The sequence below is a fragment of the Phyllostomus hastatus genome, unplaced genomic scaffold (genome assembly GCF_019186645.2).
Source record: "Phyllostomus hastatus isolate PE091 unplaced genomic scaffold, TTU_PhHast_1.1 phas_contig_1, whole genome shotgun sequence".
NCBI lineage: Eukaryota > Metazoa > Chordata > Mammalia > Chiroptera > Phyllostomidae > Phyllostomus > Phyllostomus hastatus.
Window position 1 is genome coordinate 18,273,026 of NW_025333498.1, and position 13,121 is coordinate 18,286,146.

Sequence of the window (13,121 nt, forward strand, 5' to 3'; positions counted from 1 at the left end):
GTTTGGCTCCATTAAAACAAAATTTAAATCATAGTCCATTACCTGTCACAAGCTTCTGTCATGTTCTGGGAAGGAGAAAGGCATGCAATACCTGTCAACTGCAAACACTCGCGGGAAGGAGCAGGGGGCTGTGCATGCTGCAGGCTCTCGGCGGCAAGCTGGCACAGTGCTCACGAAGCCAGGGGAGAGGGAGGGGTGTGGCAGTGGCAACCACGTCATGGGTCATGCCAAGGAGTCTTGCCGCTGTGTCTTATAACTGTTCTAGCACCTAAACATCAGTGGGATTTTTCTAAAAATGTTTTTCTTTTCTCCTAAAATTGCCCTCATTACTCATTTTTCATTTAAAAATTCTTTAATTCCTCCAATATAAATTGTATGAGATAAAACTCCCATCAATAAAGTTGCTGCTATGTAATTATAGAAATAAGTAGATTTCAGCACATAAAATCAATTTTATGCCTGGGTTGCTTGTCCAGATTCAAAAGAAATAGATTCAAATGCTATTCTATTTGTAGAGCCATTTTTATGTGGCAGAATTTGAACTGCAAAAGTCTTTGCAGGCATATAAAAATCAATAGTAGGTGATAAATTAAAGAAAAATCAATAAATAAAAGAAAACCAAGGTTAGAGCAACTAAAATGGAAAGTTCTCTTTTACATAATTTTTCAACCTTTTAAAAATCATTCCATTCTATTGTTTTAATTTTTTACTATTTGTTCCCCCTTCTCCCTAAAATCTACACTCTCTCCCTAAAACTGGTGAATAAAATATACATATTTGTAAACTATTTCCATTTTGCAATTTGACTCCTTAATAATTCTCTCTCAGATAACCCAAAATAATAGTAGACTTAAGTAAGGCCCACTTTTTATTTCTGTAAGCCCCTCTAAGAAGTTTCATTGCTCATTTGGCAATTTGGATATTTAGGGTTGGGACTTCTAACGATAAACACACAAAAAAATTAATCATCTAAAAGCAGAGGTCTTTTTAAAAATGAGCTTTAGTTTGCTACTCATAATCTGTTGAATGTTGAATTCAAAAATGAACCTCTAAAATTGTTCAGATAAATATCCAATGAAGTGCTAAAAAGGCAAGCAAAGCAACAGAGATAATTTAAAACTCAATTGAGGGAAAGATAAGGTGCAGTCACAAGCTGATAACGCACAGTGACAGCACAGGGATGAGAGAACACAATACAATTATATTCCCGTCCAACCAGCCAGCATCCAAGTTGGCCCTGCTTCGGAGACCTGCGTCTGGCTAAAGCTGCCTTCTTAAATATACAGTCCTGTTGGTATTTCCTGTGTCAATAGAGGGCTCCCCTATCTATGCTCTGATATCTGGATAATTAAACAGGGTCTCCTGGTCTAAGTATTTAAATGCTTTTTAGTAAATAAAAAGTAAAACCTGGTTACTGGCTAGAATAGCCTTAACTCTACAAATCAGATCTCAAAGTACCAGCAGGGAATATTTACAATGAGTCTGCTGCAGGCATGGTACCTGAACATTGCCACAAAGACCTACTGTTCTCAAATTGTCTTCAGTGTTTAACATAAAAAAATTTATAATCAGGTTGCCATAGCATTTAATTAGTTGATGAAGAGAATATGATAAATACTCAATATAAAAACATCATCAAAAGGCAGATGGTGAAATCGGAGTAGAAAAGTTGTTTAACATAATGAACAGATCCTCAAAATGAGAAATTGTCAGAGTTTCTAGGTGTCCTGGACCGCTCTGTTGTTCTGGGACATTTGTTTGAGAGGTCAGTCTTAGAGAACACTGACCTGCATGGGCGCCAGACAAAGTCACCGTTGATGAAACGAAACTGGCTAAATACAAAACCCAAAGTCCATCAGCAGGATGGGGACATCGGTACCATTAGTCAGCCATCCGCATCCATAGTCAAAAGCACACACTCGATATCTTTAGAACCTCATTTAAATAGTAGTACTTTTCCTAATCTGTATGGCACTCATCAGTTTTCTAGGGGTAGCTTTCCTTCTATTGTATGTAAAAATTACAAAAAAGACAAACTAAACAGTACTTTAAATATCTTTTTAAAATAAAATTTCAAAATCAAAATTTCAAAATGTATCCCTTTCAAGCATTTTCTGAAATTACCTGTGTCTATTTCCTCAACTTACTCCCAATAGGCCTTGTTACAAAAATTAAAAGAAAAAAAGTGGTACCACATTTACTCGGCCTATGTCCTCACGACAGGCACTAGCCCAACACTTGTTGACTGAAAAACTCATTTATTTAGCAAAGTGTGAATAACACTGATTTAAATTCATACTAGGTGGCCTCTCAGTTCATTCAAGGTCTTTGATCAAATGTTACCTCTTCAGAAAGACCTGCCCACCCTCTCTAATGTAAGACCAGCCTTTGCTTTCTTCTCCTGTTTTCTGCTCTGCTTTCCTTTATTGCTCGCATCACTATCGGATGTGGAAACACAGAGTGATCTGTCCCCCTGCTCCATCACTCCGTATCTTCTTACCTCCAGCCTCCTGGCATTTATAATCACCTAGCTTTTCTCATTTTGTTTACCACCATATTCCTCACCACATGGAACAGTATCCAGTACAGTAGTTACTCAATACATAGTTTTTTGAATGACTGACTGAAATAATGTTATGTTTTCCAATTACTATTTAAATTCATGAGGTCACGGGCCCTGATGATTCTCACTAACCTATCCCCACCCCAGCAAGTGCGTCCAACACATGGAAAACAGAGTATAAAATCTCCGAACGGACGAACTGAAGGGAAGTAGATGATCGAGATCAGGTCCTTTTCCCACAACACATTTGAGTTGAGGAAAGAGGACAAGAATACGAGGCAAGGAGAAGAAGACAGGACAGAAGTGACAAAGGAGTGGCAAGGGACACTGAAGATAAAACTTCTTATATCCCAAAAGTTTGTTTAAAAAGTTGATAAAGAAAACATAACACTCAGGAACTCGACCTTTTTCTGCAACATGTTCAGTAAGTAGCCCAATCGGTGACTAAGAGGATAAAGCTATCAAAGCCTGAATACCAGGCAAGACATCTGTACCTTCACATGGTATTTAAGCAGAACTGAAATTTCACAAACAATATCAAGAATCAAATTATTAAGTTCCAAGTAATGTCTGCTTCCCATCAAAGGTCTTTTGTATTTGTTTTCAACATCTCTAACAAACCATTTGTAGGGGCCTTTAAAACTATTTCCCCATTTATTAAATAAAAGAGAGGTTTGGGAACTTTTAACCAATTTATAATAATCCTAGAGCACATATCATCCCATTTGATATGCTGACATTTTACAATTTTATTCCATGAAAAGATTTTCAGAAAATTATATTACTTAGAGACAGGCATTTTGATGTCGTTTCATTGCCACTAACACAAGTTGTTGGTTTCTATGGTAACAGTTTTAGGGGCCATGCTCTCGGGGGCATAACCTGTGGACTCTCCACCACTGTTTGTCCGAGTGGCGCCATCATCACTCCTTGAGCACAGACCCTTGCCCCCACGAGAAGGGCTCACAGAGAAGGGCTGCACCACCATGAGGTCATACACCGTTGCTCGGCTATCAAATGAGCATGCAATTTTCCCCTGGCGGGTTCAGCCCAAAGTCATATTAATCTTCATCTAGCCAACACAGAAGAGCAGGACTCCAGGTGTCTACTGGGAAATATTACTTCAAAGTCCTTGTTGTCCAATTTTAATAAGTATCAATAGCTCAGATATGAAAAAAAAACATTTAAGGAGGATTTCTTGAAAGAGAAATGATCCATTCATTTCTAAAATATCCTAAAATATCAGAAAGCTCTTATGTTAGTCCCCTAGCTCCTTTAATATCCCTCTGGCATTAAGCTATCAAGATGCATTTAGAGTCCTATGAAACCGATTGCAGAATTCAAGGCTGAGCTCTTATTCGTCACATTACACAGTATTTTCTCCACAAGGGTAAGGAGGTCAACAGGTCCCAGTAATGGCTTGATTAATTGTTCTTCTCTTGCAAAGAATAGGGTTGTTTTTTTTGTAAACACTGAAATAACTGTATTTCCTTCTTTGTGCTGACCCTGAGAAATCATAGCAATAATGCTCATATTAGAAAAGAGAAAATTTTAAATTAATTTTCTAAATTTCCATTTTAAGAAGCGAGGAGGAGGAATTAAACCCCAAGTAAGTGGAATAAAGGGGAAAAGGGGTAAAAATCAATGAAATCTCAAACAATAATGAAAATCAATGAGAAACTGGTTCTTTTCAAATATTAAAATTAAGAAGCTCCCAGCAAGACTGATCAAGAAAACAGAGAGCAGACACAAATTACTGACACGGAGTATAAAGTACATCACTACATATCCTAAAGACACTAACAGGGTAATAGGGAACACTATGAACAGTTCATGCCAACATTGATAATTTAGATGAAAGGGACAAACTCCTTAAGGCAGCTTATAAAAACTGACACAAGAAGACAGAGAAAATCTGAGTAGTTGCCTATCTATTAGAGCTTGAATTGTCATCAGAACTTCCCACAAAGAAACCTCCTAGCCAGGTGATACCTATGAAACATTTTTTAAAAATAACATCAATATTACACAGCTCTTTTAAAAAATAAAGGAAAGAAAAAATAGAGGAAAAATTTTCCTTATTCAATAAACTTCCATTCTCACACCTTTTTTTCAGCTTTGTCCTGGAAATTCTAGCCAGTGCAATAAAGCCAGAAAAATAAGGAATAAAATACAAAGATGTGAGAGAATGAACAAAACTGCCAGTATTCAAAACAAGACTGTCTACATAAAAAACCCTGAGGAACCTACCAAGCAACTGTGAGAACTGAATAGCCTGCCTAAAGTTGCATCATTATTAAAATCAAAACTGGAATTTGAACCAATACAGTCTGGCTCCCAAATTCTTAACTTCCACACTATGCTTTCTACGTAGAGGAAACCACACCGCTATACTTGCTTTAGCCCACAAACACAGCAATTACAGTAGATCTTTGGAGCCTCATTTGACAATTAGGAAACAGAGGTTCAGAAAAATGAATAACTTCACCAAGACCACATGGCTAAGGGCAGAGATGACAGAATGTGAATCCAGGTCTGGCTGACCTGAAAACAAAGCTGACTGGACATCCAGGTGCCTCCACCCCAACCAGTCAGTTTGCTTTCTTAGGTTTGACTGAGTCTCTCTCTGCCGCCCTCCCCACCCAGTTATTTCCAGCCTCCTTTCTCTTGCCTCAGTCTCTCAGTACTTCGAAGGTGGTCTCTCCTCTCCCTCATCTATGAATTGAAGCACTGGAGGGAAAGCTCACTCGTCACTGCCACCATCCACCATGCATGAAGATGGATTTTAATCTGACTAAACAAAAACTAGCTGCTCTGTGGTTGGGAAGGTGGCCCAGGGTAATAAGCAACTAAATTCATAGGATGTTGGAACTGACAGGGATCTGCCAGCCCTGCCCTCATTAGAGGAGACAGAAATCCATTTGAGGAAACCCAAGCTAAGACGAGGAGGCACAGTCTGCTTTGCTGAGCACTGCGTGTCCTCTGTAGACTTCTTCAGGCCGTGTGGGGGCTGTGTTCAGAGCTCAGGCCGCAGGGCCGAGGGTGTGGTGGGCCCACTGCGCCCTGGGCACACGGTCTTCCGTGTGCCACCGGACTGAGGGAGTCCGGCTCTGGCCTCCTGCACTCCGAGGGCAGGTACAATCAGCACCACGGAACGTAATGCTGATTATATATATCAGGTTGTGCTTCCTCTGGTTATTCCTCGAACAGGTGTTATGTGCGCCCATGTATTTAGGGCCACAACGAGATATCCCAGAAGAAGTTGCAGAGAAGATAGTCACCGAGCATTAAACTTTAAAAATATTGCAAACATCACAAAAAGAGATCACTTGGTGTTATGCACTTCAGGATGGAAGTCTATACTTCTGTGGATTATTCTTGCCAAAAAAAATCGTATCTAAATCTGATCAAGCTCTAAATCCAAATATCAATTTACAGAAAATACAGGAGACAAGGGGTATATTAAAAGACACCATGGGGTACAATTAAAATTCAGACCATAAAAAATACCTGTTTCTTCAACAAATTTATTATAAGATAAAAAGAAACAGATGAAAGGAGAACCCAGATATTTTTTTAAAAACTCAGAGACATAGTTTATTTCAATCCTGATACAAACTACAGAAAGGAAAATGTTTTGAGATAAATGGAGAAATTTGAACACTGACTGGACATTTGATTATATTAGAAAACTAATGTCAAACTTTTAATATATGAAAATGATGCTGTTTTCTTTACAAAGAGTCCTTACTTTTTTCTTTTTTTACTGTTGTTCAATTACAATTGTCCCCATTGTCCCCCCATTACTCTCCTCCACCCTACCCTCCCCCACCTCCCACATTCAATCCTACCCCACCCCCTTGTCTTTGCCCAGACTTGAGTCCTTTACACATGCTCCTTGACGACCTGGGATTATACCCTAAGAATCCTGAAACACCAATTCAAAAGATCCTGTGCACCCCAATGTACAAAGAGTCCTTACTTTTTAGAGATATACGCTGAGAAATTTGAAGATGAAATAACACTATGGCTGTGATTAGCATCAAAATAATCCTGGGGGTAGTGGGAGTGAGTGAAATATAAATAAAACAAGACTGTGAGTTGATGATTGTCCGAGGGGGGAGGGGGAGGTGCAACAGAATTATCATATTGTTATCTCTTGTTTTTGTACATTTTGAAATTTTCCATAATAAAAGTATTTTTAACAATAGATTAGAGCTATACATGTCAGCCAAGGAATCACAGAAAGAGCAGCAGGGACCCGTGTCGATGATGCCGTCCCATCCCTGTAGGAGGCAAAGGGGACCAGTGAGAGGATTTGCCTACAAGTTGCTGACGCCTCTGTCCCTGAGGAGAAGGATGCGTTTGGCCAGCTCACCCTCAGCCCATAAACACCTTCTACAGTCAGGGCTCTGCACTGCAGCTGGAGATAAAATGATGAATAAAATACAGGCATCAAATGATGCACCAAGAAAAGTAAGTAGGCAGTTGCAGTGGAGTCTGACGTGTTACTGCAGTGTGCGGCAAAGCATGCTATGGGAGTGCATGTGACGGCCATCTACTGGGAGAAGTGGCAGCCAAGCTGTCCTAAGGTACTCCCAGAACTGTGTTCTGATCATACTCCAATTCCTGGGTTCTACCACTCTAGGAAAGGGATGAGCTGGCAAGAAGTTGTGAGCATCCTGATCTGGCAGCTTTGCTTCTCATTGTAAATGCACAACATTGACCTCTCATGATAATTGGGTTTCCCATAAGGCTTGCCTAGAGAAGGCATACATTGGCCAAAAAATGGGTGTTCACTTCTCTGATGTTATTTTCAAGTTCATGAACCATCTTTCTGGTTTTTACAGTCTCTGAGAGTTTAGTGCCTATGTATCTGTATCTGAACAATGTATTAATCTTTGATGTGCTGACAAATCAAAGTTCAGAGACTGCAAGACCAGCCCTGACCCCTGAGAACTCACGGGGGAATATCATCCCTTGGGACCTGCCTGGGTAGACACCAGCCTCCCCAGTCTTCCTTCTGCTCTGCATGCCTCTTTGATCTTCTCTGTTCCTCAGGGTGGACCTGTGTGTGTGACGCTTCTCTGAGATCTGAGTCACCCTCTCTCACCACGCCTGCTACAAAGCATTTTGGTTTTAACAAATCTATTCCTTGATTTCTCTGACTCTCATTCAATCACATCAAAATAGCTAACTCAACATGTATTTGGGGATTGAGTCAGATACAATGACACTATGTTAGAGGCACTTTGAAATGAAATGTTAATAAATTTAAAAATTCCCCAGCTGTTTTGAAAGATGTCAACCTTTTTCACATATCTATACTGTGTTAACTTTTCTTTCTGCTTTGGCCCGTGACCACCTGTGGTCCTCAAATAAGCCAATCAGCTGAGGACCTCCCTCCAAGCTGTGCTTCTGACTGAAGAACAAGAAACCAAATATTGTGACTCCTACCCAGACAAAGACAATTTCTTTCACCTCCAGTGGTTTCTCTGTCAATTACTTAACTAGATTCTTTCATCTATAACAGGGGATGGTAAACATTTTCTTCAAAGATCCACATAAGTAAATAAATTCTGTAGGCCAGTTTCCATCAGCTGCAGCTACTCAATTCGGCCATTGTAGCAGGAAAGTAGCCGTAGATAATACGTAACTAAGTGAGTGTGGCTGTGTTCCAATAAAACTTTGCTTATGGACATTGAAATTGAAATTTCATATAAATTTCAGGGATCATGAAATATTAATCTTCTTTGGTTTCACTTCCAACCATTCAGAAATGTAAAAAGCATTCTTAGCTCAGGAGACACACCGCCACATCTGGCCCACAAGACAGAGTTTGCTGACTCCTGCTCCACAGCCATGAGTAAATACCGGCCATGATTCACTGAATATATGTGTGAATATGTATGGCAAACACTCCCTTATCAACCTTGAGAATTATGACTTATAAATGGTTCTTAAATTCAGTGGTGGCAAACTTAAAATCTTATGGTAAAAAATATTTTCACTAAACAATGATCAGCAAAGAAGAAGAAGGAGGAGGAGGAAGAGGAGGAGGAGGTGGTGGGGGAGGAGGGGGAGGAGGAGGAAGAGGAGGCATGTTACATATTTTAAATCCCAAATAGTGGCTACTACATAATATGTTTCTAGTTAGCATCTCTACTCAGGAAAAAATGTGTAAGATTTATCAGATGTATGTTTGTTTTTCTTTAACAATGTCTCCGCTGAGAGTTTTTCCAATCTTTTTTTCATCCAATTTTTCAACACCTTTTTAATTTTAAGATTAGTATTTGTATATGCTCATCTCCTCAACCCCACCATAGGCCAAGAAATTGGAATTTTGATACATAAGAAGCTTTGGATTTTCCTTCTTCAACCTCTTCTCCCACATGTGAACTTATATAATATTATCTTGTCTGTGATAACTTTCTAGGCATGCCTAATCAATATTTCTAAGGTTTTATTTTCCTAGTTTTGTGTGTTTTAACTTTCATTGCATACTTCTCTACTCCTGCAGACTTTCCACTTGACTCCCCTTTCCATTTCCAACTCGTGGGCCCTCTTTTTCCAGCTGTCCCCGACAGCTACCGCTTGCATGGTGCGTACATCTAAACTACTGTTCCCAGCTATGGAACAGGTCCTACGTCACACCCCAAGTAGTGCAGAGGAGGTCAAGGAGCCATTCCCTCTTTTTTATGTGTGTATGCCTGAAAATGCACATAATCAAAAGTTTGAGAAAAATAGAGCATGTATTCCTATACACAAGATTTAGTCACAAGAGGAATTGGTACTTGGGAAGGAATTAGGATATTTATATGCCATTCCTGTGTACCTTTGTTTACATTGCTGTCTCCCCGAATTCTCTGCCTGAAAGAATTCTTCTCAGCCTCCACAGTCCAGGCAGGAACCTGTGGGAAGCATCTCTCGCACAGCTGCCAACTCTCTCCTCTGCTGCATTCCCAAAGCAATTCATACATCTCTATTAAAGCAGTTATCATTGCATTGTGGTTAGGTTTTTATGTAGCTGTCCGACCCTGACCCACACCTCCCCCACAAAAGTGAATGTGCAACTTTTTTCTTCCTCTTCTTTTTTTTCTTTTGCAACCACAATGCCCAACACAGTGCCTGGAACAGGGTATCAAGGCTGCATTTTACAGAAATATTGAGAGCAGTATGCCACTAAGGAGTCATTTCAGTGGACTTTCCCAGCCCACTTCCATCAGCACCCTTAAATTCTTTCTCCCCTAAAAAAATTAACAGACAATCTAAGCAAAACAGCAACTTCAAAATAAGGCCCTCTTACAATGAGATTACCGGTCCTAAGCCATTCTTCAAAGGTCAAGTCAGTGCTGCTGAAATGCAACGTTCTCAACATCAATACTTACATGGCACCCAACAGTTTTCAAAGAACCTTCCCCATTTTTTTCCATTTGATCCACTAATCCTTAGTAAGACAGACAGTTCTATCCTCATTTTTCTGACACTCCAGTGTGTAACAGTGACATGTCCAAGATCAGAGCTGGTGATAGCCCTGGGCCTAAAAACCTTAACTTATTGATCTGTCCATTCTCCTGCACCCCACAAATGCCAGGATCAGTATTTGTGAAGGGCTGGGTTTCTCTTCCCCCGGTGGACTTTTTCCCCATTATGAATGGTGATATTATACTGGGCAGTCTGTTCTAAAACTCCACTCCAAAGAGAATCAGTTAGGCAGATACACATTATGAAAAGACAAAGTCAAATATGCCCACTTCTGTTATTATTGCTCCATGATTTTCCCATGAGCACTTATTGACTAAAGATTTTCCAGTGAATTACTGACTGTTCAAAAAATGGCCTGCCATGCATTTCCACAAATAGAAATATATAGCATATTATCTTAAAAATTCACTCATGAGGAAGTACTGCTATTTATAGGCTAAGAACAGCAGGCTTGATTTTCTCTTATAATTCATCTTTCCTGAACTATTAAATGTAGATTACTAATCACATTAGCAAGCTCTTCTCTTAAAAATGCTCTTGCTTCCTCTATTTATAATTCTCTATGATTTAACCATCACTTCAATTCTCTTACTATTTTTTGCATGTAACTCCTCTAATATTAGTACATATCATTTCATACATAAATAGGGCACTGCCTGGCCAAAATAAAAATCTTGCTACAGTGTGATAACTGAAAGTAAAGATTATTTTCAGATATATTAAGTTATTTAAATGAGCCATATTTAGCTTTTCTCAAATTACTTAGTTTTTTTCAGCGAAGGCCTATCATACTAAAAGTACACAGAGCACATCACAGTTAAGATTTTCAAGTCTGATCTGGTTACAATTCTACTAATTGTAAAAATACCAATATGGCAGAGCACAAAATATTTCCCACAAATGCAAACAGAGATAGCATGCAGATTGCTGCGAGACATGAATCATTGCCCTGAGGCACCAAATTCAGAAATGCAGAGGCTGTCTCTCTGCAAGACTCCTTGCTCAGTGTTTAAAAGTTCAGATGCATCACTTTTTAACCAAGGTAATAAACTATAACTGCTAATATACTGTGCCGTGTTTACTGCTAAACCCACAGCCTGGGCAAACAGAACATGATGCTGTTCGAGCCTGGAAACAATTGCAGTCCACTGTTACACACAAGTCCTTACACAGAGCTGTCGTCGGGAATTCAATGCTTCTCGGTTGTAATTATTTTTTGGAGTAAGGTCTTTACCAAGGCAAGCAAGTATTGAGATGAAAGCAATCTCCGGCGTGACCTTCCTAACACAGACCTTGAGCAAGCAACTGCAGGGGCACAGGCTCGAAGGTACAGGACAGCTCCACGAAGTCCCTCACACTTTGCTTTCAGGAACAACAAAAAAGAATGTTTCTCTGCACCTGCCTATCCCCCAACCCTCTCCTTAAAACTTAAATTGCACTAAGAAGTGACCTGAGCAGCTGGAAGAAGATAGGACTACATATTCACCTCTCCAGTGATGCCCAGAGAAAATAACCCCTCAACCAGGAGCGGAGCCTGGAGTCTGAGGGGGAGGGGGCGAGGAGAAGATGGGGGTCGCGGGGCAGGGGGGCCGGGGGGGGGGGCGCTGCTGGAGAGGCTAGTGCTCTCACCACCACCACCTACCTCCACACTGCACTGCATTTTCTCTACCTCACACAAAAATCTCGTGCAGGCAGCTCCCCACCAGAAGCAGGGGTCTGCATCCCCATGCATCCAGAATGAGGCCCCTCAGCCCCTCCCCCGTCCCTGGACCCTCCTCCCGCCGCTGGGCAGGCTGAGCCCAGGTATGGGGCTGCGGCTCTGGGTGGCTTTCCCCGCGATGGTCACTGGTCTCGAACAGGGGCAGCACCACAGAGCCCCGGTCAGTGGGGGCCCTTCCCGAGCTACCTTTTATCCAGGCAGGCGATCCACTCGGCCGAGGAGGAAGAATGGGCAGCGTGCGCAGCGACCATGTTGGGCAGCGGTGCGGTGTCCCCGGCTGCTGCGGCCTCCCGCGCTCACTCTGCCTCCCTCGTGTGTGGACGCGCCACCCAGCCCGCCTCGCCACCAGTGCGGCTGTGGCAGCCGCTCCAGGCCTGCCTGCCGAGCGGTGGGAGGGAGCGGACCTGCGGGGCGGGACGCGGGGGCGGGGAGCGCCCTGCGCGCTGCACTGCGGCGCCCGGGGGTGGGGAGCCCGGCGTGCGCCCGCGCGCTGCGGGGTGGGCGCCGGGTGGTGCCCCCAAGTGGCGCGCCACCTGCGACAGGTGGCCGCTGCATCTCAGGGAAACCTGGCCCCACCCCTCACCTCAGGGCCTCTGAAACATGGAGGGAGAGAAAATGCCAGGAGTGGGGGGCGGGGGTCAGTCTCGCTATATTTTCCATATAGCAAATGCCACTAAAATGGCTGCTGCCTCTCCGTTTCCTTAGAAACCCGTGAGACTTCCTCAGCAGCTTGTCAAAACTTGCAGGAAAGGTTTCTTGCTCACCTTTCCAGTTCCCCGTTTAAAAGGAATGGAGAGGAGGGTTTTTATGGCTTGGGAGGGGCACACCGCAGCTGTCCCCGAGTGTGGAATGCAGGGGACAGTTGATCCTGAACGGGTAGGAAGGGCTGCGATGCAATGGAGAGGCGGCGCAGTCGCGGCTGGAAGCTGGGAGGGAGGCCAGTGGGCCAGGATGGTGACCAGTGGTGCCTGAGGGGGTGACGAACTGGTCTAGGACCTTACGCTTTCATCACCTGCATGACGAAGAGAAACACGAAAGCCTGGCGAGTAGTGCGGCCACGAGCACAACTGAGGCTTAGGCATTGGAGGCCAGGATCCTAGGCTCTCCGGTTGTGCACTTGAACGGTTGGCCGCACGTGCCATGCTTTCCATGGCTGGAGTGTTGAAGGGTCTGTCTGCCATCTGCCTCTAGTAGGAGTACACAACGAACGCAACGCCTGGAGTTGTTTGGTTACACTCTGCCAAAAGTCAAATTATGCCGTGATGGTTGTTTACGAATTTGGAGACAAGTTAAATCTTTTGGACTATTACCAAGCAGTGTTTTTGATAATTATGGTGCTCATTTGGGGACAGA

General features: G+C 42.3%; 1 protein-coding gene across 2 annotated transcripts in view; it reads right to left on the reverse strand.

Annotated features, from left to right (window-relative positions):
• RAPGEF4 (Rap guanine nucleotide exchange factor 4) overlaps positions 1 to 12,159 on the reverse strand; it is a 277,658-nt gene extending 265,499 nt beyond the window's left edge. For both annotated transcript variants that reach the window (XM_045817903.1, XM_045817825.1), the window contains exon 1: positions 11,955 to 12,159. In XM_045817903.1, coding sequence (XP_045673859.1) covers positions 11,955 to 12,019 — 65 coding nt within the window. In that variant the 5' untranslated portion in view covers positions 12,020 to 12,159. The remainder of the gene's footprint in view (positions 1 to 11,954) is intronic.
• Between the last annotated feature and the right edge of the window lie 962 nt (positions 12,160 to 13,121).